The sequence below is a fragment of the Triturus cristatus genome, chromosome 12 (genome assembly GCF_964204655.1).
Source record: "Triturus cristatus chromosome 12, aTriCri1.1, whole genome shotgun sequence".
NCBI lineage: Eukaryota > Metazoa > Chordata > Amphibia > Caudata > Salamandridae > Triturus > Triturus cristatus.
Window position 1 is genome coordinate 143,604,059 of NC_140595.1, and position 27,533 is coordinate 143,631,591.

The 27,533-nt window shown below is 45.4% G+C and overlaps 1 protein-coding gene across 1 annotated transcript; it reads right to left on the reverse strand.

Annotated features, from left to right (window-relative positions):
• Positions 1 to 2,159: 2,159 nt before the first annotated feature.
• On the reverse strand, positions 2,160 to 19,447 carry LOC146772929 (uncharacterized). Its single transcript, XM_085639333.1, has 3 exons — positions 19,334 to 19,447; positions 8,785 to 8,943; positions 2,160 to 5,178 (listed from the first exon to the last, which is right to left on the reverse strand). Exons 2-3 carry the CDS (start codon positions 8,920 to 8,922, stop codon positions 2,272 to 2,274), a joined length of 3,045 nt encoding a protein of 1,014 aa, XP_085495459.1. The 5' UTR covers positions 8,923 to 8,943; positions 19,334 to 19,447; the 3' UTR covers positions 2,160 to 2,271.
• Between the last annotated feature and the right edge of the window lie 8,086 nt (positions 19,448 to 27,533).

Here is a 27,533-nt window from a genome sequence, read left to right on the forward strand (position 1 = left end):
CCTCCACTGAATTATCCCTATGGTGACTTTAAGTTTTGTTAGTGAATTCTCCTCCAGACTTTGCATTTCCACACATTTCTTTTTATCATCCAGATCAAACTCAGGCCCATGATATGTTTGGAAGTTCACCATTAAAGAGGACTAAGGGGCAGATTTACAAGGAAAGTGACTGGCTGTGCAGCACTGAGTTACTTTCAAAGAGCAGGGATGCGATATATTTACAACAATATGTTGCATCTCTGTGCTTCCCCCTGCGCTGGTGCACAAACTGCTTCCATGCACCGGTGCAGGCACCCTTGCACCATGGTGCAAGGATGCCTGCATTGTGGGGAGATTGTTTATGTGCAGGAAGGGTTCCCTTCCTGTACATAAACAATCACCAGAGGTTATTTCCTCTTTCTAAGCGTCCTGCAGAATGCAGCACACAGAGAAAGAGGAAAACAACGAGGAGAAATTAATACATTTCTCCTCGTTGCGCCTCCCTACGCCTCCCCTGGGGAGGCGTGGAATTCAGACGCATTTCCAGATTTACAATTTCTCGTAAGTCTGGAAATGTGTCTGGTTCCATGCTGTGTTGAAACATCCGCAGCAACACCCATGGAACGCCCCTTTCAGGCAAAGTGCTGTGTGCAAAGGGGCCATATTTACAAGGCTAGGAAAAGTCACGCAGGGTGGCTTTGTCTGTCATTGTGAATATGTGGCAGTAAAATGAGCCGCCTGTGCATCATAAAAAGTGACACACCGGTGGCGCAAGGGGCTTGTAAAACTGCCCCTAAATCTCTACGTCAATCTTTTATCCACTAATAGTGAACTATTTGGAGCACGTTCGCCCTTTAGCCTCTGACCAAATCCTTTCTCATGTTTGCAAAACAGCTCAAAACGGCACTTGGGGGCATATTTACAACGAGGCGATAATAAATTATCGCCGCTTTAGCGGCCGTTTTCGGCTGAAAAGCGGCGATAATTTTATCGTTATATTAGCAAGGTCACGCTAACGCGTGAAACCTTGCTTTAGCGTGGGGATTTCTGACGCCCAGCATTGTATCTCTAATGAGATGGAAAGTGGGCGTTCCTGACCTGACATGACAGGAGAAATGTAGCTAAGCGACATTTCTCCTATCATCAAGCCCCACGCTATGAAGCATAGCGTCAGGAAAAGTAGCGATAACACCTGTTATCGCTACTTTCTTAACACCTGCTTCAGGACTGACTTAGCCATGATATCCTATCAGCCGCGGCCCGTGGAGGGAGTTCCGTGGGGCGGTAAGGCGGGGCGGGGGAGGGGCATGGTGGGGGGTTCTAAAAACTGGAATATGGATAATTGCAGGTAAGTAAACAATTAAATAAATAAAACAAATTTCGTAGCACGCGCTGCATCGCAAAATTCGTTTTATTTATTTAATTGTTTACTTACCTGCAATTATCCATATTCCGGTTTTTAGAACACCCCACCCTGCCCCCGCCCCGCCTTACCGCCCCACGGAACTCCCTCCACGGGCCACGGCTGTATCCTATGGAAGGAAGATATCATGGCTAAGTTTGTGAGTCCATATCAACAAGCTAACGTGAGATTATCGCTGGGTTTCCAGCAATAATCTCACGTTAGCCAGTTAGAGTGAGGATTTTTATCGCTATTGAGATAAGCGTTGCTAATAGCACGCTATCTCAGCGATAAAAATCCGCGCTAGCCGGCGATAATTATCCTAGCGTTAAGTGCGCTTTGCGATAATTATCGCCGGTTGTTGTAAATATGCCCCATAGTCACCTTGTTTTATAATTCCTGGATTTATTGTGTACTCATTTTTTTTATTGTTATGTTTGTATATTTCTTTCTTTTGATCTAAATTGCTTTGATTCCAATTGATACCCCATATGTCCTGATCAAGCTATAGACCAAAGCATAGAGATTAAATAATCAGCTATTATGAAGCAAGATTTCTGTGTTTAAACCACTGTGAGAAATGAGTAGTTTTAGTTGTTCATCAATTACAAATTTGGACCACGGTGCATGAATATGGATGTAAATTTGTATACATTAAATAATACTAAAGTACAAAAAAAGTTAATGACAACTGTTTAGGGAGGCTGCTTTATAATGGCAGATCCTATGCTCTCGGATGCGGTTTTTGACAATAGACATAAAAGCAACAGACACAGCATTATTTTTATCATTGCTTTAATAGTTGAAAGACACAGTCTGGAACACAGGTCACCAAATCTAAACTTTAATTTCTGTGATTATTTTTTTAAGGGAATCATTGTGTCTTGATTTCATAGTGGCCCAGGAAATCTGCGCTGATTTGGTGACCATTGGTACTGGTAGTTATATTGGTATTGGCGGGGCGGGCCTTGTTGTTGTGGACGTTGTGGCTGCATTGGTTGCTGCTGCTGCTCGGGTGGTGTGCTTTGTTGGTGCTGTTGTTCTGGCTCTGCTTCTTGCTGCCCACGGCATTGCATAGATGGCTCTGGTTTTGACTGATATTGTGGAGATGGCTCTTGCTTGCCTTGCTCTTTCTGTGGGAGATCTGTCTTTCCCTGATATTGTGGAGATGGCTCTTGCTTGCCTTGCTCTTTCTGTGGGAGATCTGTCTTTCCCTGATATTGTGGGGAAGGCTCTTGCTTGCCTTGCTCTTTCTGTGGGAGATCTGTCTTTCCCTGATATTGTGGGGAAGGCTCTTGCTTGCCTTGCTCTTTCTGTGGGAGATCTGTCTTTCCCTGATATTGTGGGGATGGCTCTTGCTTGCCTTGCTCTTTCTGTGGGAGATCCGTCTTTCCCTGATATTGTGGGGAAGGCTCTTGCTTGCCTTGCTCTTTCTGCGGTTGTGGAGATGGCTCTTGCTTGCCTGGCACTTTCTGTGGGGGATCTGTTTTCCCCTGATATTGCTGTTGCTTGCTTTGAACTTGTAGTGGAGGTGCACATTTATCCTGGTATGGTGAGGATGGCTCTTGCTTATCCTGCTCATGCGAAGTGGAGAGGTATTTTTCCTGGTATTGAGCAGATGGCTCTTGCTTGTTCTTATTTTGTGAGGGAGGGATGGCTACATTCTGATATTGGGTCGATAACTCTTGGTTGTACTGGTCATAGGGTGATGAAACTTTCTTTTCTTGATATCGTGTAGGTGGCTTACATACATCCAGGTCTTGTTGTCCCTGATCTTGATAAGATTGGTTTTGCTTGTTCTTGTCCTGCAGGGCATAATCCTGACCCTTAGAGTACTCCTGGTCTTGCTGTGAACCATAATTCTTATCCTGATCTTTGTCAGAGCCCCCTTTCTCACCCTGATCTTGTTGTGAGCCATATCTCTGACTCTGGTCATGCTGAGCACTGGATTTCATGTCTGAATCTTCATAGGCACCAACTTTCTTACCCTGATCTTGCTGTGAACCATATCTCGTACCCTGTTCTTGCTGAGAACCATATTTCTTATCCTGATCTTTGTCAGAGCTGCCTTGCTTACCCTGATCTTGCTGTGAGCCATATCTCGTACCCTGTTCTTGCTGAGAACCATATTTCTTATCCTGATCTTTGTCAGAGCTGCCTTGCTTGCCCTGATCTTGTTGTGAGCCATATTTCTGTCCCTGGTCTTGCTGGGTGCTGGATTCCTTGTCCTGATCATCATAGGCCCCAACTTTCTTAAGCGTGTTTTGCTGTGAGCCATATCCTGTATCTTGGTTTTGTTGAGAACCATATTTCTTATCCTGATCTTTGACGGATCCACTTTTCCTACCCTGATCTTGCTGTGAGCCATATCTCGTATCCTGGTCTTGCTGAGAACCATACTTCCTGTCCTGATCATTTTCAGGGCCACTTTGTCTACTCTGATCTTGTTGTGAGCCATATTTCTGTCCCTGGTCTTGCTGGGTGCTGGATTCCTTGTCCTGATCATCATAGGCCCCAACTTTCTTAAGCGTTTTTTGCTGTGAGCCATATCCTGTATCTTGGTTTTGTTGAGAACCATATTTCTTGTCCTGATCTTTGACGGCGCCACCTTTCTTACCCTGATCTTGCTGTGAGCCGTATCTTGTTTCCTGGTCTTGTTGAGAACCATAATTCTTATCCTGATCCTTTTCGGGGTTACCCTTCCTACCCTGATCTTGTTGTGAGCCATATGTCTGACTCTGGTCTTGCTGAGCACTGTCTTTCATGTCCTGATCCTCATAGGCACCAACTTTCTTACCCTGATTTTGCTTTGAGCCATATTTTGTATCTTGGTCTTGCTGAGAATCATATTTCTTGACCTGATCTTTAACGGAGCCACCTTGCCTAACCTGATCTTGTTGTGAGCCATATTTCTGACTCTGGTCTTGCTGTGAGCCGTATTTCTGACCCTGATCTTGCTGTGAGCCATATTTCTGACCCTGGTCTTGCTGAGAGCCATATGTCTGACCCTGGTCTTGCTGTGAGCCATATGTCTGACCCTGATCTTGCTGTGAGCCACATTGCTGACCCTGGTCTTGCTGTGAGCCATATTTCTGACCCTGGTCTTGCTGTGAGCCATATTTCTGACTCTGGTCTTGCTGTGAGCCATATTTCTGACCCTGGTCTTGCTGTGAGCCATATTTCTGACCCTGGTCTTGCTGTGAGCCATATTTCTGACCCTGGTCTTGCTGTGAGCCATATTTCTGACCCTGGTCTTGCTGGGTGCTGTATTTTTTGTCTTGATCTTCATAGGCATCAACTCTCCTACCCTGACTTTGCTGTGAGCCAGATCTCAGGCCCTGGTCTTGCTGAGAACCATACTTGTTGTCCTGATCTTCATACATGCCCCCTTTCTTACTCTGATCTTGAAGGGAATCATCGTTCTTACTGTGTTCATCATAGCGTTGCCCTTGTTTTCTCTGATTTTGCTGTGAACCAAATGTCCTGCCTTGACCCTCATTTGAACCACCTTTCTTGTCCTGTTTTTGTTGAGATTGGTCTTGTTTGTCTTCGTGATGTGACTTTTGATTACCCTTATCTTGATGATACAATTCTTGTTTGCCTTTTCCTTGCTGACGTGGTTCTTGCGTTTGCCCAGGTTGTGAACTGCAAGATTCATCTGCTGGATGGAATGTCTTGTAATAGGCTTTAGAAACGGTGCTGATGAGATCCATAAACTCATTGAAATCCACTTGACCATCATTGTTTTCATCCAGAATTTTCAGCATTGATGCAGTAGTCTCAGGGTCTGTGGGATTCTGCAAGACAATACACAGAGAACCATTATGTTTATATTTCATGTAAGATGGAAAGTAAGCGGTATTGGTCTTGTTCATGTAGGGTATTCCAGTAACGCACCAACTCAAATTCAAGAATTTGGGGCATTGTTTAGAGTTTGGAAGGCACTGAAAATACCCCAGTTTTTGGCAGAAACTCTAAATACGGACTAGATTGTCTCGGCCAAACTTCTGACACAGTAATATCCCTATGGGGGAGAAAATTCAGCCCGTGGACTCTACTACGTATATAGGGGCAGATTTACAAGTGCTGTGTGCCGCTGGTGTGTCACTTTTTGTGGTGTACCGATGGTGCATTTTACTGCTCCATATTTACAAGGACAGAAAAAGCCTCCCTGCGTGACTTTTCCTGTACTTGTAAATATGGCCGTTAAAACGCAGCACTTTGCGTGAAAGGGGTGTTGCATGGGTGCTGCTCAGCGTGTTCCCACGCAACACCCATGAACCAGACATATTTCCAGATCTACAAGGAATCGTAATCTGGAATGTGTGTGAATGCTACGACTCCCCAGGGGAGGTGTAGGGAGGAGCAACGAGGAGAAATGTATTCATTTCTCCCAGTTTTTTTTCCCTCTTTCTATACGTGCTTAGAAAGAGGAATTCACCTCTGGTGATTGCTCATGTGCAGGAAGGTGTCCCTTCCTGCATGTAAACAATCAGTAAAACAATGACGTTTTGCAAGTTCTATGTGTGCTAATACAGCACACATAGAAGTTGAAAAACTGCATTTCAGATTGTTTTTGTGCAGGAAGGGAACCCTTCCTGAACAGAAACAATCTCCCCATGATGCAGACATCCTTGTATCATGGTGCAAGGGTGCCTGGGCCGGCGCATGGCAGCAGTTTGTGCGCCAGCGCAGGGGGAAGCACAAAGATGCAACATATTGTTGTAGATATGTTGCATCCCTGTGCTTTAAAGTGACTCAGTGCGGCGCAGCCAAATGGCTTGCAGCACGCACTGAATCACTTTCTTGTAAATCTGCCCCTTAGAGTTTCCTCCAGAACCTGGTCAATTTTCTCTTCCCTCTATAAACTAAAAGAGGCTGTTAACATTACTAGTGGATTTGTCTAGCACCCATGGGGCATTTTGGCACCAAATTACAGATGTTTATTGTTACCCTACTCAACAGTATTTATTTTGTTAACCTTGGAACGATGAATGGCTCAGAGGATGCGCCGGAATTTGAATCTGTGGCCGTAAGGTCAAATGCATATTCTGGAGTAGATGAACTAGTCCACCCACCAGACCCAATCCTTGGAGTGAATTCTTTCAGTGTAAATTAAACCGATAATGCAAAACACTTGCACACTAGATAATCTGGTGTGGATATAGTAAAGGGAGAACACCTAGCAGGATAAAGTATCTAATTTATGCACATCTTCAACACTTACAGAGTTTTATATAGCGCAAACTTGACCCGAAAGTATAGGGTATCAGAGCACTTTACATAGCACCAGTTGCGTTACATGAGGGCACATTCATTTTTTGTTAGGCACAGGGAGATTAAGTGATTTGCCCAGAATCACAGGATGTTCAGCGTCATTGCCAAGACTCGAACCCAGTTCCCCAGATTTGGGGTCAACCGCCCTAGCCGTTAGGCCAACTCCTCTCCTCTGTAATTGTAATTGTATTTATAGAGCGCTTACTACCCCTGAGGATGCGTTGACAGAAGATGTAAAAATTAGTAGAAAAAAAGTGCAGGTTTAACTCAATGTGTGCAACAGTGACTTGTACATTAAGCAGAGACAGAATACATGACAAAACATTGACATGAGAGTGAGGAAAAAACAGGACTGATTGACAAAGAAAATAGGCAGAAGTTAGATATCCAGCTGCACAAGCATATGGCTCAATATTAAGGTGATTTACAAGTGCTTGTCTGGTTCACAGAACTTGATGGCGTGCTTGCAATTCCCTTATGATTTTCAGAAAATGGGGCCTGATGTAGCTGCGGCCTGTGCAAGTAAGAGCGGTGGAGCCGGGTGGGGGGAATTTCGACAGACGACGACGAGGGAAAATCAATTATTTATTTAAATTTTCCCTCGTGGACGTCTGTCGAATCCCTCCCCCCCAACCTGGCTCACCGCTATTTCTTGCACTAGCCGCTACTGGCCTGATGTACAATGAATTTCTCGTTGCATAGCCTTGAGTTCACAAAATTACTTGGTTTGTGTGTCAAAAACGTCTATCTAACTCAGAACGTGCAGGTTATGTCCCACAACAAACTGCACAGGAAGGGGGTGTGTAGTGGGTGCAGATTCACCTTCATGATTTGCTGTGCATTCAATGCCTTGCGATCACTATTGTGGCAGCAAATTCTTGATCTGCGATGGTCAGACATTGGCGCAGCGGAAGCTGCCCAGAACCCATGTTTCAAAGGAACTTATTCCATCTTGTAAATATTGGCTGCCGTCGTACTGGGAGGAGACATAGGTTCAGGGGACTGACTGCTGGAAGCTTTTCCTGCTCCTAATCACTGAATGAGGATTTTTATGTTTGAAATCAGTTTCTGTCTCCCGCAGATCACTATCTATGCATTTGCAGCATTTCGCAAGGTGTCACAAAGGGGAGGCAGAGATGTGGTGAAGCGGCCAGAGCTGGTGACTCCGGCGGGTGGGGCTCACGGCAACAGCTCAGCCCAGCATCATGTGACTCTGGGCAATAACTCATGAGACTACAATCTGGGGGGCATATCTACAAGGCGGCGATATAAAATTATCACCGCTTTTGTGGTCGTTTTTCGGCCGAAAAGCGGCGATAATTTTATCGCTATATCAGCAAGGTCACGCTATCGTGTGAAACCTTGCCTTAGCGCCTGAATTCCTAACGCCCATCTTTGCATCTCTAATGAGATGCAAAGTGGGTGTTCCTCCCCAGGATAACGGGAGAAATGACGCTAAGCGACATTTCTCCTATTATCAAGCCTCACGCAAAGCAGCATAGCGACAAGAAAAGTAGCGATAACCTCTGTTATCGCTACCTTCCTTACGCCTGCTTTGAAACTGACTTAGCCATGATATCATATGGAAGGTGGATATCATGGCTAAGTTTGTGAGGCCCTATCAGCAAGCTATCGCCAAACTTCGTGGGATTATCGCTGGGTTTCCAGCGATAATCTCACGTTTGCCAGTAAGCGCTAGGATTTTTATCGCTTTTGGGATAAGCGTTGCTAATAGCACGCTATCTCAACGATAAAAATCCACGCTAGCTGGCGATAATTATCCTAGCGCTAAGTGCGCTTAGCGATAATTATCGCCAGTTGTTGCTGATATGCCCCCAAGATTTGAGTTATTTTTGCATGGACAGCCTTCATTGCAACACAGCCTATGGACAGGAGCCACACACTTGGAGAGAGACGACGTTGTTTACTTTGGAGCCTAAACGGTTCTTGTCCTGTCATTCCCTTGGTTGTGAGATCCTTAGCACTTCACTTGAACTACCTGTGCTTCAGTTCCTCATCTGTAAACGTGAGAATGCGGAAAAGCAAAAGCAACAACAACAAAACAACTGTAGTGTTTGAGGCCAAAAAAAAAATATTTAATTTTCACATTTACTACTCCAAGTTACCTTAATGACATCAGCAAATTCATTCTGTATGAGCGAACTGAGCTCGTCCTTGCTCAGCTTGTCTTTGTCACATTCCTTCTCCGAGTATTTGAGGAAGACCATGATCATTTCATTGACGGCGTGGATCAGCGACGGCATCTTGTCTCAGTTTGACTGGTACTGTGAAAAGGAATGAAACCCCCGTTCAATGCAAAGTCATGCTTGGAACCCGAAAATCGATTCATAGGCTAAGTGTTTCTTACTTATGAAAAACTATATCCTGCAGCCACAAAGAGGACTCTTCCTCTCACGCGTAGGACCCTCCTGTGAGGAGAGTGCCCCACTTGAGTGGCAGTGCAGGGGGCTGCTGAGCCGCCGACTGCCAGTTCTCCCCAATGCAACTGCTGGTGCTTCCCCCATCCTTCTGTCCTCGCTCTGACATAGTTCTTATGGTCCCCTAAAGATGTATGCAATAGTATAAACGTACCAATGTATTCATGGCACTGAACATTTATGCAGAGATAGCTTAACCCTGAGATGTTCAACTTCAGGTGTGAGTAGCTTACTCTTTGTTGTTTTATCTTTGCATTTTAGGAATTGTAGTCCAGTATTTATACTGGAAAATTGATTGCAAGTACCAGAGTACAATAAAAAGCTAGACCCGGGTGGAATTTTTGTTACACCAGTGTAATCTTGTGAAATTTCCTTTCTTTCCTTGATACGCAAAACTCCTGAAATAACGCCATTATCCCTGATTGCATAATTAAAAAACATTGGGTAAAAAACCTTCTGGGAGGGTACGACAACAAAGCAAACAAACAGAACTCAACTGGTTCCGATTCACAGCAATTATGTTTTTTCCAAAATTTTTTGACGCCAAAAGCATTTTTGCATTCAAAATGAACACAAGGATGTATTTTGCACTAACATATAACAAGAATTGTTGGATATCCATTTCACCCAATTTTGCGCAGTTTTTCCTAAATTTCATGTAGCCAAATGGAAATAACGTGAATTTTGCACATCTTTATGAAAAACCTGACTAGATATGTTACTCACCTGCTGTGATGCAAATTTAGCTCTCCTATTTAACTTGGCTACGGAATCTAAAGCCTGAAAAGATGGTCGCTCAGGCACAGAGAATCTGTGCTGTTTCTCCAACCCGGCGGTACAATACAGCTGGGTTGAAGAAAGCAAAGTGCGCATGTCAGTTTGGCCGGCCAACTGACATGTGCACTTAAAAGAGCACCTATCACTCCTCCTCTCCCCTCCCATGGCCCTGCCTCTCCCTGCACAGAATGGCTCAAAGCCGGTAGCTAAAAATAAAACAACAGTAAAATATAATTTAATTTTTCAGCTGCTGGCTCTGAGCCAGTGGGGCGACGCTTCTCCGCCATTGCGGAGGAGCCGCCGCTGGGACAAAAGGGAAATATTAATGCTGTTTTGGTCCATCCTGGCCAAAATCAGAAATGTCAGGCGAGCCAGTGTCTCTCTCTCGTGGGAGTGTTGCAAAATATTTTCATGGTAGCTGTATCAATTTGAAAAAAAACTATTATATGTATTTCATAGATTATAAATGCTGGTCAAGGGCTCCACAACATTAACAGGTGTCTGAAGCACTATGTAAATAATCCCAGAAAGCGCAGTTATGCTTTGCAAGGGGGGTGGAATGGAAAGCACTATACAAACGCTAACAATGTAGAGAAAGGTTCCCTGAAACCCAGAATGAGCAAAAAGATGAGTGACAGTCATGCACGGCTCCTCAGACAAATAGTGCAGTAGCAGCCTGGACAGTAGTAGTGTAAGCTTCTTCCTTGATGTGCAGTGGATTTACTGCACAAACAATTTATGCATCCACACACACAGTCCAAAAAAAACACACCAGCAGCAGTGCAAGCTTCTTGCTTGAGATGCAGTGCATCTTCTGCACCAGAAGTTCAAGCCTCCACATGCACAGGGCTAACACACACCCACAAGCAGCAGTGCAAGCTTCTTCCTGGAGGCGAAGTGCATTTACTGCAACAGCATTTCGAGCATTCACACACATAGGGCAAACACATATACACCAGCAGTAGTGCAGGCTTCTTTCTTGATGCACAGTGCATTTACTGCTTTGGCAATTCAAGCATCCACACACACAGTACAAACACACACCACCAGCAGCAATGCAAACTTCCTCCTTGATGCGCAGTGCATTTACTGTTTCAGCAATCCAAGCATCCACACACACGGGGCAAACACACACACACCAGCTGTAGTGCAAGCTTCTTCCTTGATGTGCAGTGCATTTACTGCATCAGCAATTCAAGCATCCACACACACACACTGCAAACACACACCAACAGCAGTGCAAGTCTCTTCCTTGATGTGCAGTACATTTACTGCACCAGAAATTCAAGCATCCCCACACACAGTGCAAACACACACACCAGCAGCAGTGCAACCTTCTTCATTGGTGCCCAGTGCATCTACTGGACCAGCAATTCAAGCATCCACACACAAAAGGCAAAGACATTCATACCAGCAGCAGTGCAAGCTTCTTCCTTGATGCACAGTGCATCTTCTGGACCAGCAATTCAAACATCCACACCCACAGTACAAACACACACCACCAGCAGCAATGCAAGCTTCCTCCTTGATGCGCAGTGCATTTACTGTTTCAGCAATCCGAGCATCCACACACACAGGGCAAACACACACACACCAGCTGTAGTGCAAGCTTTTTCCTTGATGTGCAGTGCATTTACTGCATCAGCAATTCAAGCATCCACACACACACAGTGCAAACACACACCAACAGCAGTGCAAGTCTCTTCCTTGATGCGCAGTACATTTACTGCACCAGAAATTCAAGCATCCCCACACACAGTGCAAACACACACACCAGCAGCAGTGCAACCTTCTTCATTGGTGCCGAGTGCATCTACTGGACCAGCAATTCAAGCATCCACACACAAAAGGCAAAGACATTCATACCAGCAGCAGTGCAAGCTTCTTCCTTGATGCACAGTGCATCTTCTGGACCAGCAATTCAAACATCCACACACACAGGGCAAACACATACTCACCTGCAGCAGTGCAAGCTTCTTCCTTGAAGTGCAGTGCATTTACTGGAATACTGGAACAGCAATTTGAGCATCCACACATACAGGGCAAACACACTCACAACCGGCAGCAGGACAAGCTTCTTCCTTGATGCGCATTGCATTTACTGCAACAGCAATTCGAGCATCCACCCACACATTGCAAACACACACACACCAACAGCACTGCAAGCTTCTTCCTTGATGTGCAGTGCATTTACTGCACCAGAAATACAAGTATCCTCACACACAGTGCAAACACACACATACCGGCAGCAGTGCAAGCTTCTTCCTTGATGCACAGTGCATTTACTGCACCAGCAATTCTAGCATCCATATACACAGTGCAAACACACACACACACACACCAGCAGCAGAGCAAGCTTCTTCCTTGAGGTGCAGTGCATTTATTGCATCAGTAATTCGAGCATCCACACACACAGTGCAACCACACACCAGCAACAGTGCAAGCTTCTTCCTTGATGCACAGTGCATTTACTGCACCAGCAATTCAAGCATCCACACACACACACACAGTGCAAACACACACACACCACCAGCAGTGCAAGCTTCTTCCTTGATTCACAGTGCATCTACTGCACAAGCAATTCAAGCATCCTCACACACAGTGCAAACACACACACAGGCGGCAGTGCAAGCTTCTTCCTTGATTCGCAGTGCATTTACTGCACCAGCAATTCAAGCATCCTCACACACAGTGCAAACACACACACAGGCAGAAGTGCAAGCTTCTTCTTTGATTCGCAGTGCATTTACTGCACCAGCAATTCAAGCATCTTCACACACAGTGCAAACACACACACACTGGCAGCAGTGCAAGATTCTTCCTTGAGTCGCAGTGCATTTACTGCACCAGCAATTCAAGCATTCTCACACACAGTGGAAACACACACCAGCAGCAGTGAAAGCTTCTTCCTTGATGTGCAGTGAATCTACTTCACCAGCAATTCAAGCATCCAAACACACAGAGCAAAAACACACCAGCAACAGTGCAAGCTCCTTCCTTGATGCGTAGTGCATTTACTGCAACAGCAATTCAAGCATCCCCACACACAGTGCAAACACACACACCGGCAGCAGTGCAAGATTCTTCCTTGATGTGCAGTGCATTTACTGCACCAGCAATTCAAGCATCCACACACACACACACAGTGCAAACACACACACACCACCAGCAGTGCAAGCTTCTTCCTTGATTCACAGTGCATCTACTGCACAAGCAATTCAAGCATCCTCACACACAGTGCAAACACACACACCAGCAACAGTGCAAGCTCCTTCCTTGATGCGTAGTGCATTTACTGCAACAGCAATTCAAGCATCCCCACACACAGTGCAAACACACACACCGGCAGCAGTGCAAGATTCTTCCTTGATGTGCAGTGCATTTACTGCACCAGCAATTCAAGCATCCCCACACACAGTGCAAACACACACACACAGGCAACAGTGCGAGTTTCTTCCTTGATGTGCAGTGCATCTACTGCACCAGCAATTCAAGCATCCACATGCATAGAACAAACACACACACAGGCAGCAGTGCAAGCTTCTTTCTTGATGCTCAGTGCATTTACTGCACCAGCAATTCAAGCATCCACGCACACAGAGCAAACACACACACACACACCGGCAGCAGTGCAACCTTCTTCATTGGTGCCCAGTGCATCTACTGGACCAGCAGTTAAAGCATCCACACACATAGGGCAAAGACATTCACACCAGCAGCAGTGCAAGCTTCTTCCTTGATGCACAGTGCATTTACTGGAACACTGGAACAGCAATTTCAGCATCCACACACAGAACAAACACACACACAGGCAGCAGTGCAAGATTCTTCCTTGAAGCTTAGTGCATTTACTGCACCAGCAATTCAAGCATCCACACACACACAGCAAACACACACACACACACCGGCAGCAGTGCAAGCTTCTTCCTTGATGCTCAGTGCATTTACTGCAACAGCAATTCAAGCATCCCCACACACAGTACAAACACACACACACACATGGGCAGCAGTGCAAATCAAGCATCCACACACACACACACACACCAGCAACAGTGCAAGCTCCTTCCTTGATGTGTAGTGCATTTACTGCAACAGCAATTCAAGCATCCCCACACACAGTGCAAACACACACACCGGCAGCAGTGCAAAATTCTTCCTTGATGTGCAGTGCATTTACTGCACCAGGAATTCAAGCATCTACACACTGGGCAAATCACTGAATCTCCCCGTGCCCATGGACTGCACCTTGACACCCTCATGGGTGATAGGCTGTGCTATCTAAATCTACAAACTTGCTAACTTGCTACACACACCAGCAGCAGTGCAATATTCCACTTAACTACAGAACAGATGCTGCACATTCGGTGCCATTGGTGATTTTCTGCAACAAAATACATGCAGCAGAGGCAGTACCAATGCAAGTGGTCCTTAGACAAAGAGCAGAGACAGGTACGGCATGCAGATCACTTCTCGTTTCAATGCAGGCGTCTTTGCATACAGAGAAGCTACAACTCAGGCAGTACAAGTGGCTTTATAATCTCTAGTAGGTTTGAGGCATCGGTGGAATTATTCATTTTGAAACAACAGCTAAAAAAAGTTTAGAAATCAACCTGGTAAATCCGATTTCTGCATATTATTCACCACAAACTCATACATCCTGTCATTTTCCTGCTTCTGGAAGTACCTAAACCCCAGTTTGTGTCATTCTGAAGTGGAGAAATACCAGAAATTATTTAGGGGCACTCATAATGAGAGCTTTAAAGTTATACTTTTGGGCCTTTCATGCACATCATGAACGTGTCCCCATTGAAGAGTGCTTTTTAAATAGAAATCTCAGTTGAGACATGGTTTATGCTAAATGTGAGCCCTTCTGCAGCAGGGTCTGGTTCATACACAGCGGTCCCCTGCAGCTGAGACTACGGTAGCCCTGGCCGCCGCTTCTGATAATCCCGGATTTCTGGAAGAGTCTAAAGTTGGACTCCACCCCTTCCTCCATCAGTGAGCAATGAGAACTTGGCAACTGTTGCAAGTGTTGCCACACCAGGAGGGAACTCCCATGCAAGGAGAGCGGCACACCCTCCAGATACTTCAGATGCCAGAATTGTTTTCAGATTCTGTAGGTCAATATCTGATGGCAAGGAGTGTAATCTTTGGGAGATGGAATGAGGCCAGGGAAATAGATGGGTGTAACAGGAGGAGCAGTGGGTTAAGATTGAAAATATACAAAGCAGGAGTCGCACTGCCAACAGGTAAAGTGAAGTGCTTAATTTGTAAACAAAAATAAGTGCCTGGGCCCTTATTGGCCTCTGCAGCTTGCACCACCCAATGCCCCTGCCAGGGCTGTCAATGACAGTACCAACACAACTACCAAGCATCACATTCCTCTACGTGTGATAATTCAGACTATTCCTAGCCCCCAAAGCTATGATAATGGCTTGGCCTCCAGGTATTAGTCCTTTTTGATGTGTATTGACTTAATAAAGAACTCTTGTTGTGCGCTTCAAACAGTGCCACCATGTGGCAGTCTGTCATAAGTGCTGGTGTTGACAATTAAGTGCTGGTGCTGAGCACCGGTTCAAATTAAGCACTGGTACAGCTAGACAACAGCGGTACAGATTCACTGCAAACGAGAATGGTACATCACAGCTTTCTTGAACGCCTCCCTACTTTTCAAAAACTGCATGCAGACCACATCCTTGGATGTCTCCTCGTCATCATTGATTATTTCCTCATGATATGAAACAGGAAGGCAGTAAGTAACAATAATGCAGGATGTGCCACACACAATAAAATTGCATCGCAGGCATCAGCACCGCAAGACCCCTCATGTACCCACAAAAAATCTCAGAATGCATCTCACTTGCAGATGTACATCTCAAAGAGGCTCCTGGCATTAACATGTTTACTGCAAATGAAGTTGAATATGGTGGAAGGCACCTGCTGCTGTTCCCAGGGCCGTCTTTAGCACTGGTGGCGCCCAGTGCGACAATCTTTTTTGGCGCCCGCAAAAGTGCCTATAATCTCACCATAGCCCCTCTCTCAAATATGTTTCATTTGTTTTAAAGCGCTAATAAAGGCTGGCTTTATTAATCCACTGCAGCAGGTACTTTTGAGGCATCGTACATTATTGCTAAACATAGCGCCCCTCCAGGTCAGTGCCCAGTGCGACCGCACCAGTTGCCCCGCCCAAAATCCAAGCCCTGGCTGTTCCCTCTCTTCCATTTTCTCCTGCCTGAAGTCAGGCTGTGTCCTGTCTCTCTAATGATGGCATATGTCCACTCCTAAATCTCTCTCTCTCTCTCTCTCTCTCTCTCTCTCTCTCTCTCTCTCTCTCTCTCTCTCTCTCTCTCTCTCTCGAGAGAGAGAGAGAGAGAGAGAGAGAGAGAGAGAGAGAGAGAGAGAGAGAGAGAGAGAGAGAGAGAGAGAGAGAGAGAGAGAGAGAGCATGGCAGAACTAGCTCTGTCCATTAGTTAAACCAGGGCTTTAAGTGGGCCAAAAAAACTGGGGAGTCTCTCAAAGGGGCGATGCAGTTAAGGGCGTGGCTTAAACGCATAAGCTAAAATCTGTGCTTAGCACAGTGTGCTGACCGACTGGTATTATGCTGCTTCTGTGATTGAATCCAGATATATAATCCAAGAAGTACGATTACCTACAACAAGCTAGGGCTATTGGCTTTGTCAATGGCTGTTAGTTGCATAAGATACATAAGCAACAACCATGGCTTTGTTGCATATAATATTGAACATGCTTCTGTTCTGAAATGATGAGACTGTAAAAGAACGATAACGGTATCTTTGAAGGTGCATCAAAGGCAGTGAAGGGTGGTGCTGCTGTAGAGTTAAGATTTTGTTGTCACCCCGAGGGTGAGGACAAAAATGGAGAGCCCGATAGAGACTCGTTTCGGCACCAACTTTGCAAGACCCGGCCCACTTAAAGCCCTGAGTAAAACCATGGCTTAGCAACCTCACAATCTGGTTTCCACTTTGACGGCCGCAGTGAAACCTCAAACCGTAAAATGATCGCCCTAGGCATCTTCGGCAAAGACAGTTCCTGCCTCCTCCTCCTATCAGAGGCCATGGACACTGGAGATCATGACATTGTCCTCAGCGGGGAAAAATAAATACTGGTCATGCAGTTTTTGACTTGTTCGGTGCTATTTGGCAAATAGATCACAATGTATTCAAATTTGTAACTCTCTCCCCATCCCTACCAAAGACATATTTGTCATCTTTAAAGACTCCATCCTGGTCCCTCTATTGTTGTGGCACCACTGCCTGATGTTTTTCTGAAGAAAGGAATTTCCTTTAAGGAGTATGCTTGACAGCTCCCTGTTAGGCATCAAGGTTAAAAGATCTGACAATCTCAAGCCTCTCTCAAGAAAATTCAAAAGGATAACAAGCTTGGACCTTAAAAGAATTCACACAAGACATAATTCCTCCTACAATCCCCCAACAGATGCCAATGCTTCTTGTATTTCTTCCATGCTGACCCTATGGTCATATAATTCCATAACCCACTCATTCTCATCATCTTCAAGCACAGATGAATCTGCTCTGTAAAAGTACTTGAATTTGAGGTTCTTCACTCAACATATCTAGAAATTGTAATTGTGTCTACATGACTGTCCAGCTTTTCCTAAATGTTATCATCAACCTGAAATTGTAGCCTTTCTTCCGATGCTCTGATATAGGTAGCCATGATCGCCACCCGCCTCCTTATTTCATGTAGAAACTGAAGCACTCTGACACCCCTCATGCAAGGAACTGATCACACCATACTAACATTTTTTTTTAATTCTACAAATTGGCATATCCTACTTTGCTCCTGAGAAAATGTTTGTGAATGGGACCCTTGGTGCCTTCATCAGTCCAATTAAATGATGCTGTGTCTGTTTGAAAGTGAGTTAAGCATAGCTGTATGCACATTTTTTTAAACCCACTAAATCTTTCGAAATTAGTTAATTCCGGATTATGCAACTTTTACAAGATTTCCTGGGCATGCAATTTCCTGTGTCCTCGAGTTCAGTTTTCAAGTAAGATACTGGTGAGTGCATTTCAAAACATTTCACATAAATTCATGTAATTTTCCTGACAATTCACAATTTTGCTAATCCCCTCAGCCTATCATTGCCAGAGGTGCTTTTTAGTTCAAACCCACACACCATTCACTGCCTCCAGCATCATAATGAGACACGCATGGCACCAATGAGACAGTGAGTGGTACTGCCATGGATAGGCAATGCGGAAATGCCAACCAAGTTATTTATTTGAAAGAATGAATGGGAGATTATTAATGCCCTGCCTCTCTTATTCTGTAGCTGCCAGTGCTTAGTGTAAAATGACCTGAGCCTTGAGATTCTAAAGTTGAAAGTTTCTACATCCTTGTCTTAAAACTATATAGCCCCGATCTGTTCATTGTACGCCCAGAAGGAGAGGATCTATGTGAGAATTTCTCATATCCCCCTTGACTATGGGAATGTGTTCCTTTTAAATTCATTGAGGGTAAATGAATCGTATGCACCTGTGAGGATGGCACAGTGACTAGAATGGGTCTTCTGGAGGTCATGAGTTTGAATTGACAGAAGACAGACTCAGATGGCCATGCTTCCGAGGTGAGGGGATTGAGTATCTTTTTCCATTAGGGAACACTATTACCTCTCATTTACAGCTCTTCAAAGGATCAGAAGTGATGTATTTAGCAATTTTCTAAAATAAAGTTATTTGTGTCATTGTTGAAATGGCTGACTCAACATGAATGACTAGAAAATCTGGCATGGACTTGGAACTCCTAGACCAATATTTTGCACCCTAATTCAATACATTCAACTGTTCAATCTGAAAAGTGAAAAACTGCCTGCCTATGGAAGGAAGAAACATTTTCCCAGGTAGTCTCCAGACTCTGGCCAGAATGCGAACCGTTCTGTATGATGCTGACATTAGAGAGTTATTGCAAGTTGTGTAGAGTGGTATTCTACTCACAATTTCAAGTTTTTTTCTGGTATAAACTCACATCCTGAAATTATTCCTGCTTTTCACTAAGGCCAAAATTCTGATAAACATGTTATTCCTAGGCCCACGTGTTATACCCTATTTATGGCCTGAAAAGTTGTAATTGCCGTAAACATTAATGCTAGATTCGATCCTCCTGTGCACCTAATTCAGCCTCAGAAAGCTTCCCAGTCCTCATTCTAAAAGTTTCAACTGCTAACATGACTTTTACATGATCGATGACATTCCTGTTCTGTCAGTGTTTTCCCTTACTCCCCTTCTGCTACTCTAACTCCATCTTCCTTATGTTACTTTGATGGTGTCCCAACTATGTACCCTTCTTTCTCCTTCCTAGAACATCACACTTTAAAACGAGTTGAATCCAAACCTGGGCAGACCCACAGCCATATAAAAAGTCCATGAAATAAATGATAAAGAAATCAAGAAAAACTCAAATAAGAGCGACAGCTTACCGAGTGCACCAGAAGAGCAGCAGGAAAGGTATACCCCAGGAACGACGTTTGGCCACGAAAGGATGCTTTTTTATAGGAGCGCCATGCTCCAGAATGCACGGAGGAGACACCCTGTGTTAGATGATGCAGTGATGTAGCCCAACCCAGACCAGTTCTGCAGGCCGCCACCGCCTGGTTTGTCATAGCCGGCGATGCTAAACGGTGGCGCCACCTAACTGGCGCAAAACTGGAGCCACCCCAGGTACCACATACCATAAAGAGGTTGCCCAGACCTTGGTACCTACAAGATGGAGTGTCATGACAACAACCAAAGAGACCCCTCTATGTCACATCCATGAGTAAGGAAGCCACTGGCTGTAACTTCCTAGGTACCCTTGCCTGTTGAGCAGCCTATGCTCCCCAGTGCCTACTGGCCCCTGCTTTCCCTTTCCAACTATCCTGCTCCTGTAAAAGCCCTTCCTTTATTTGTTTGCCTTTTGGTGGGTAGCTTTGTGATTAATTCCTTACAAGTGTTGGTTCATTATCTGCATGTCACTTAATGCTTGACTACTGTTCAATGTGTTTGATACTCAAATAAGTCAGGGGCTGGAAAGCACACATGATTCGGGAGACCTTCAAATAACTCTTATGTTTTCTCTCTGGTCTTTGCAAGCTCTTGTTGTGTAGGACACCTTTACCTTGAACACACAATCCAGAATGTGGGCATTCACTGCTATTATGTCACAGCAGTCAAGAAACAAAAGGTCTTTCTCTGCTGGGATGTCACAGCAAAGTTTTGCTTCAATGTTTTTCTCCTGCCTCGCCATGGGTTGCAGAGACCCAAACTAGGTTTTTGATTGGTGGATGACAGTCCATCCCCTGCCACCTCTGATGTGTCTCGAAAGACCCAAGGGAGCAGAACTTTGGCATAGCCACTGGCATCTTCGAGAGCAGCCCGTGGCATACAGGGGATGCAGGCAGCACTTGGACCAGTGTGGGCACAGTGCAGGCCCTTTGTGGGGGCACTGCAGTGGGTGGTGGGGCAGAGAGACAACAGGAAACATTAAAAAAATATATTATTGGGTGAGATGTGGGATTTAACAGATTGGTGGAAGAGGGTGGCATTGCACCAGGTACTTCTATTTTTAAATATTTAGAGAAGGGAGGGAAGGAATGAAACAGAAACAGGTTTAAAACAGTTTCATGAGGGAAGGAGGTTTCAAGCACTTGAGACTTCTGGGTAGGTGACTCAGAAGGATAATGTGTCCCTCCAAGGGAGCAGGGTTTGACCTCATCGTCACAGGTTCGAATCCCAGCTTGATCCTTCCACACTACATAAATGAGTCCCATTGAGTTGGATAACAGTGTACTTCTGGTATTTCAGTGCTAAGAGCCTCGAGCCTGAAGGGAGTGTGCGCCTTACAAATGAACACGTTATGCTATTTCCTTATCCAGTGGTGAAAGGTGTTTGCACCAAGCACTGTCTCCAAGGACATGCAGTGGAGCCAGTCAAAAGTGTTAATCCGTCCTATTGTCTTTCAAGACATTAATTATCTGAGATGGCATCTACATTTAAAATCAACACTTTGGGAATTACTAGGGTTTTGTGAGGTCACTCATAGGGTTCGAAGACAGGTAAAGCTTCATTCTGTTTATAAAAAGCAATACGCGCAGCACAAGGTCGTGCAGCGTCACACGGGCGACCACTCGACCTTTGTTAGATAAGCCCCGGTGGCGTCCCAATGGCCCCCGAGCTCCAGGGCGCCCTCTACGACACTCTGCACGAGAGGCGGGCCCCTGGCCTGAGGGCTCCTGACTGGGCCTGCAGCGCGGGAGGCCCCCTCAGTCTACTTTGCTGGGGGGTGCTCAAGTTTGCTTATGCCATGGTGGGCCGTGCGCTGAGCTACACAGGATGGCCCTTACAGTTGTGCGCAACATTAGTTACATTGACTGTTGCTCCGATTCCCGGGGTTACACTTATGCTGGTCCCCTGTACTGCGGTTTTATGAGCATTGAAACCTGGGTTATAATGGGATAGTTAGATAGATAGATAGATAGATAGATAGATAGATAGATAGATAGATAGATAGATAGATAGATAGATAGATAGATAGATAGATAGATAGATAGATAGATAGATAGATAGATAGATAGATAGATAGATAGATAGATAGATAGATAGATAGATAGATAGATAGATAGATAGATAGATAGATAGATAGATAGATAGATAGATAGATAGATAGATAGATAGATAGATAGATAGATAGATAGATAGATATCTCTCTTTCTCACTCTCTCTCTCTATATATATATAGTTGCAGGGGACCCAAGGTTTTCTTAAGATCTCGCCACCAGTGCTGCTGAATCTTAGGGTTATCAAGCCTGCCTGGCTGTGAGTCCATCTCAGATTTGTTTTTTCCACCATCCTGCATCACTTGTCTCTTTAGTCCACTCATGCGGGTTCTATATCACCTTTTCTTTCTCCCGTTGTCTATTTTCCTATCTTTTTCTTCCTGCTCCATTCTACCTTTTCTTTCCTCTTCTCTTTTAATATGTCTCAAAGTCTGATGATGAACAAAAAAGTCCCGATTCCCAAAAAAGAGTGCTGGGGCTCCTCACCTGCCACCGCTGGTGTACATTAAGCAGTGCAAGGACGAAACAGTGTCACCCCTGCCCCAGGTACGATTGAGGCAACAGGTGCAGTGGCACCGGGGCCCAGAGGTGAGAGGGGCCCAGTCCGCCCTGCACCAGCTGAACTTATTTTATTCAGAGGCTGCGTCTCCAGATTGTTTTAGCCGCGGAGCATGCTGGGGCCTGGCTCTGTGTTGCTCTTAGGGAGAATGCAAGGGGGGGGGGGCGGTATAGAAGGAGGGGTGGGCAAACCTTAGCTGTCTTGGAAATGGCGGGGTTTGTCCTGTGCAGGCCTTTAGTTAGCCTACGCTGCAGTCCAGTATGGGGTCAAAACATCACAATGCTGGGCCTGGTCGACACTCTTTCTGAGCTCTGATGCAATCCTACCCTAAGCAGAAAAGGGAGTTTGTGGCTGAATTATGATTTTCAGATGTACTGGAATTACTGAACCTCAATAGATTTTGGCAGCTTTTGTACTTGGCAAAATTGCTGTATTCTGAGATCCGAACCTCTGAGTGAGGGAAACTGACGAATATTACCACGAAAATACGGCCGACCTTATTCTGAGTGGCTCAGTAATTTCAAACTAAACACACCATGTGAAGTGTTAGGGCATTTTTACAAATTTTAAACACGTGCATATTTCCCCAGGGAAAATGTAGCAATTTTTTAAAAGGGCTCAGTTGGCCGCAATCTGATGCACGCATTTTCATGCTGCATGTTTTCCATCATTGTGACGCAATTGCACCAGCGGTGCTGTTGTGTGCCTTAGGTGTGCAGCCAAATAACTAGTGCACACAGTGGCAAATCGTAAGGCCCTGCAGCCTTTGGGCTCTTTCAGACTAAGGGCCTGGTTACGAGTTCGGTGGTCCATAGGACGACCGAACCCGTGGCGGAGGTGAGGTGGCGGTCAGGGACCGCTGCACCAGTGGTCCGACCCAGTAGCGTAACACAGGCCCCAGCTGCCCCACAGTGTGAGGGGGACCCCAAGCTCCTATGGCCCCATCAACACAGTACTCTGGCCGGAGAGCTCCTAATTGAGTCGGAGGGGTCCCTCCACGTGCCTTGCAGGGGGGCCCCCTCAAGTTTCGTTATGCCAGCTGTCCGACCGCCATAACATGAGAACGGTGGTCGGAACGCCATGGGGCCGCAGCTACTGCCAGGGATCCGTTATCCCTGGCGGTGGCGTGGCGGTCTGGGGCAGCAATATGCATGGTGGTGCCGCTGCAGCACTGCAATGCATATTACGAGTTTCCCCAACGCTAGCCTTTTCATGGAGATGAGCCTGTCATGAAAAGGCTGGCATTGGGGAAACAAAGGGGGCCCTACGGGGCCAACTGTTGCCCCTGTGCATGGGTGTGCATGCAAGGGAGCACATGTTGTGTCCCCCAGTGTAAATGCACCTCTGTTCCTGCACGGCATGGAGTGCTCAATCCATGCAGCAGCGTCCATTGGCAGTGCTGCGGCGGTTCAGTTATGAGTCTCATTATGAGCCTTTAAACTGCACCGCCATGGGACCACCACGCCGCCCGCCCGCCAGACGGTGTGGGAGCGGGGCAGTGGTGTGGCCCTAAAGCTTGGATCTATATGAGACACATCACAGTCGCCCCTGATAACATTCTGGAGGAGGGGCGACATGTAGTGATACACTCACTTCATGTACAGACACCAGTTTTGGGTGATCTAAAGGGGCAGCTGCAGGGAGGAGCACTGTTAGAGACACAACTGCACAGAGGAAGAACAGGCACCGTTTCTGCAGCTTAATGGAAAAAAGTGCGCGCAGGAAGAAAGATGGGGGTGCGAAGGGCAAGAGCTCAGAGTAGTCATCTCACTATGTTGTGAGGTGAATCGAGGTGGGACCTGTGGCCTCTTGCCGTCCACCTCTGTCACAACTTGAAAGTGATAGCGAATGGGGCTTCCTGAAATTGGAGAATATGCTCCGACTTAACAGCCGCTATGTTGAGTTTGGGCGATGTTCTTTAATCGCCATTAAAGTAAAAAGTAAGCACGACACAAGATGGTAGCTACTTCCCAGGCCAACGCATCCCAATACCCCCAGGTACAGATGTCTTCATAACCACAAAATGGTTGTATGTCAGAATGTCATGACCAAAAATGTTGTTCACAAAATATTGTGCCCTAAGTATTGTTTACTTAAATATTGTACCTTTGGGTGTAGTTCTTCCATGTTGAATTCCAATGGTCTGATGTTTTTGTAAACGACATGTAGGACACATTATTTCTGTCAAATAATTTATTTTAGTTACAGTGTTCTGGACCCATACCCCACAGGAATGACCCAAGTACCTCCACTTACTTGGGTTAAAATTCAGGGATCCACTTAGTTGCCCGCATCGCCCCTGGATCAGGACGCCCTGACTTGACTCTTACCCTGGAGTGTGAGCCTCTACTCTTCTGCAGAGGCCACCCTGGGATTTACAGCTGATTTTGGGAGGTGACTGGACCAAGACTAGTTGACAACCTCCGTTCCCTGTAGCAAAGGAGATCAAAGTTTGGAAAACTCTGTAAGTTGGCCTATGGTATTGAATCACAAGTACCATATATAATGTAGGCATCCCAAAATCTGTCTCATGTTGAGGGTATATTTGATAAGACAGGTTCATGTTCTTAATTTTGTCGAGATGTGAGTGGATTCAGGATCTAGGACAACCCACGCTAATAAATGGGGCATTTTTGTGTTCAAAATACTTTATTTAGTATAATAATATATAGTATTACATGAATATGAAAACAGGTACCAACAGTATATCTCATATAAGACACTAAATTATTTGTAGATTTGAGAAAGGGGAAGAAGAAGGGAGGGAGAGAAGGGTGGGGGGAGAACAAAGAGAGTTCCTAAGTATAAATATAATGACAAGAAAATGTATGCCCTCGACTATATCCAAAAATGGGGCTTTTTAGATTCCAGGAGGGAGAGTTTGACTGGCTGAGGCTTTGCAGTACCAATACAGAGGGCTGGTGATCCCAAGAAAAGAAATATCTCTTAGAGAGCTCCACTGATCTTCGGCTAGATTCACACTTTACAGAGTCCACATATATACACAGATGCAAAGACAAGAGGGAAAAAGACAAAAGATCATTCTAAACCAACACTGCAAAGCTAGGCCCCATGTCAACAATGGAGAGACACAAAAGATGAGGATACCATTGCACAGAACTCAAGGAAAAGGGAGTGATGGAAAAGAATGACACAAGAACACTTAATGCTATTCTGATACACATCTGGCTGACTCTTTGCCCTAATGAAAATATTAATGACAGGGTTGAATCACATGTTTTATTGTCACACCAGAGCAGGTGAAAATGAAATGCACATGGATTTAATTATTTAAAAATGATGGGTTGTTGAGTAAATGTTTATCTCCTTCGGCCAAAAGAGCGGCTCTGACTCAAAGAGGAGAGTCCTTAGTCCAAGCGGCTCTCCCCCGCATCTTGTCTCTGTTCAGAAACACTTCATTGCATCTTTTTCAAGTCTCTCAATCGTTCATCGAAGACGTTCTGAGTTTTCTCTATCTCACCCACTTCTGTAAATCAATCTCTCTGGCTAACACAAGTTTGTGTAATTCCCCACAGATGCCCTGCAGTACTCACCCTCCTCAAAGGAGGCAATGGGCATGCAATCTTCCATTTTATCAAGGAAACATAAAAAGTATGGTCTTGGGACCAACTTGTCACAACAAAACGGAAACAATTTCAGATGTATTTAGCTATTTTTTAAATTACCGCAAATTGGCTACTGCAATTGGATTACTGTGAATTGGCTATTGAGATTGTTTGATGCCCATGCACCAACTCAACACGAGACACTGTTTACTGACATTTGAACACTATGGGTCACATAACGAGTTACCAGCTAACATCACAGGGAGATACTGGGCTGGAACTGATGAATGGGGAATTAACTGCTCGGATCCATTTATGCAGGTTTCCCTGATTCAGGCAACTTTATGATCTCATTTACCCTCTGCTGTGAGCAGGGGTGTAAATGGGCACGTTGGTGGCCTCTTGGATTGTTGAGTGGGCGAGGTGTGGTGGGGAGGGTGGTAAGGATTCAAGCAGACCTTTGGGCAGCTGAAGGATGTTAGACCTAACATCCTTGGTATGGTCTTCCCCAAACATTTTCCCTTCTCCCCTCCTGATTTCTGAATTTTATTTTTATTGGCAATTTGACTCTGTGTACTTTACCACTTCTAACCAGTGCTAAAATGCTTTCTCCTTGAAACATGGCAAAATTGGTTTATATAAACAAAACAGGGTACAAAGTTCCTCTGGTACATAGAAGAGATTACTCAGGACGTCAATCCTTTATTCAGAACCGGAAATGGCCTGGCAGTGACTTGGGAAATTCCCTTGGTTGAACTAGAGCTCTCACACACCCAGCAAGCTGGGTGTCATGCTTCATCATATGAGCTCTGCCCCTCGTCAAGACGGCGCTGCAATCCTTGACGGGCACCCGAACCGGGGCTCTTTATCGGGGATCTTCTGTTCCTGCCGGTTGGTGCATGGGGGTGAGGGGCCTAGTGTGTGTAGATGTGTGACGGAGTGAGATTAAAACGGGTCAGTTAGTCCTTATCAGTAATTTATTCAGAAGGTAAACTACCCGATTAAAATGGTGTAGAGTGGCTAGTGTACTAGAGAAGGTGTCTAGTCATGAAGCTCTACTCTAAACATCAACATGTTTCGTGCCTCGTGTGTCAGGGGGATCTAGGCACTTCTTCAGGATCAAAGCAACTATCTACACTACGTGGTAAGGTGCATTCTACCTACCACGTCTTCAGGTTCGTTACCTGCGAACAAAGGTGAGAAAAAGTGAAAATACCGGATAAAAATGTCTAATGATATCTCTTCTTAATATTAACAAGGGTTATAGTGGAAAAGTGGAAAAAGAACACGCTATTAGAGTTACAAGTGCTCATAGGTAGATCAACTCTTAATTATTATAGCGTACGGTGCCTATTTGGTCCAAGTGTGCAGTCTAAAGAATATAAAATTGTGCAGTTAAAAACTTACTGGTGAGTAATATTTCAACACTCATGGTCAAGGGGATCGCAACAGCGAACTCACCTAGTGGGTTGCTAGAAATTGCTAGCAACAGTCCTGGCGGTGACTAGAGGACACCAGTTGGGTCCTGTAGAAATAAAAGCGTCAGAGAAAAGGGGGGGGGGGGGGGGGGAGTTAGAAGGACCTGGTAAATGACGCGGGTATAATAGGCAATTGGCCAAACAAAAACTCATAGTAATGGTAAGGTGATGAGAAGCGCCACTGGGGTACTAGGTAGAGACTCAACCGTGTAAGGCGAAACCCACTCACACCGAACAGGGACCGGAGCCTGGGGGGGGGGGGTGTGTCAGGCGGTCTGATCGGGGCGGAGGGTACGGCAGTTTACAGGCGGAGGAGAAGCTCACCAAGAGAAGCCCAAGAATTGCTCTCAAGAGTGGTACAAGTTGACCGGAATCAGGAACTTAAGATGTACTCACCCGCGTTGATTCACGCTACGCCGCAGCACCTGCCCAACACCGCCAGGAACCGGGGTGGTGACCGGGTGTGGATAACGCGGGAAGAT

What these genes read in the sequence shown, in the direction of transcription:
- LOC146772929 (XM_085639333.1), bottom strand. Translation starts at nt 8,922, where the DNA reads ATGCCGTCGCTGATCCACGCCGTCAATGAAATGATCATGGTCTTCCTC. An exon ending in AATTTGCTGATGTCATTAAG is followed by an intron (nt 5,179 to 8,784) that starts GTAACTTGGAGT and finishes ATTGTCTTGCAG; the next exon opens with AATCCCACAGACCCTGAGAC.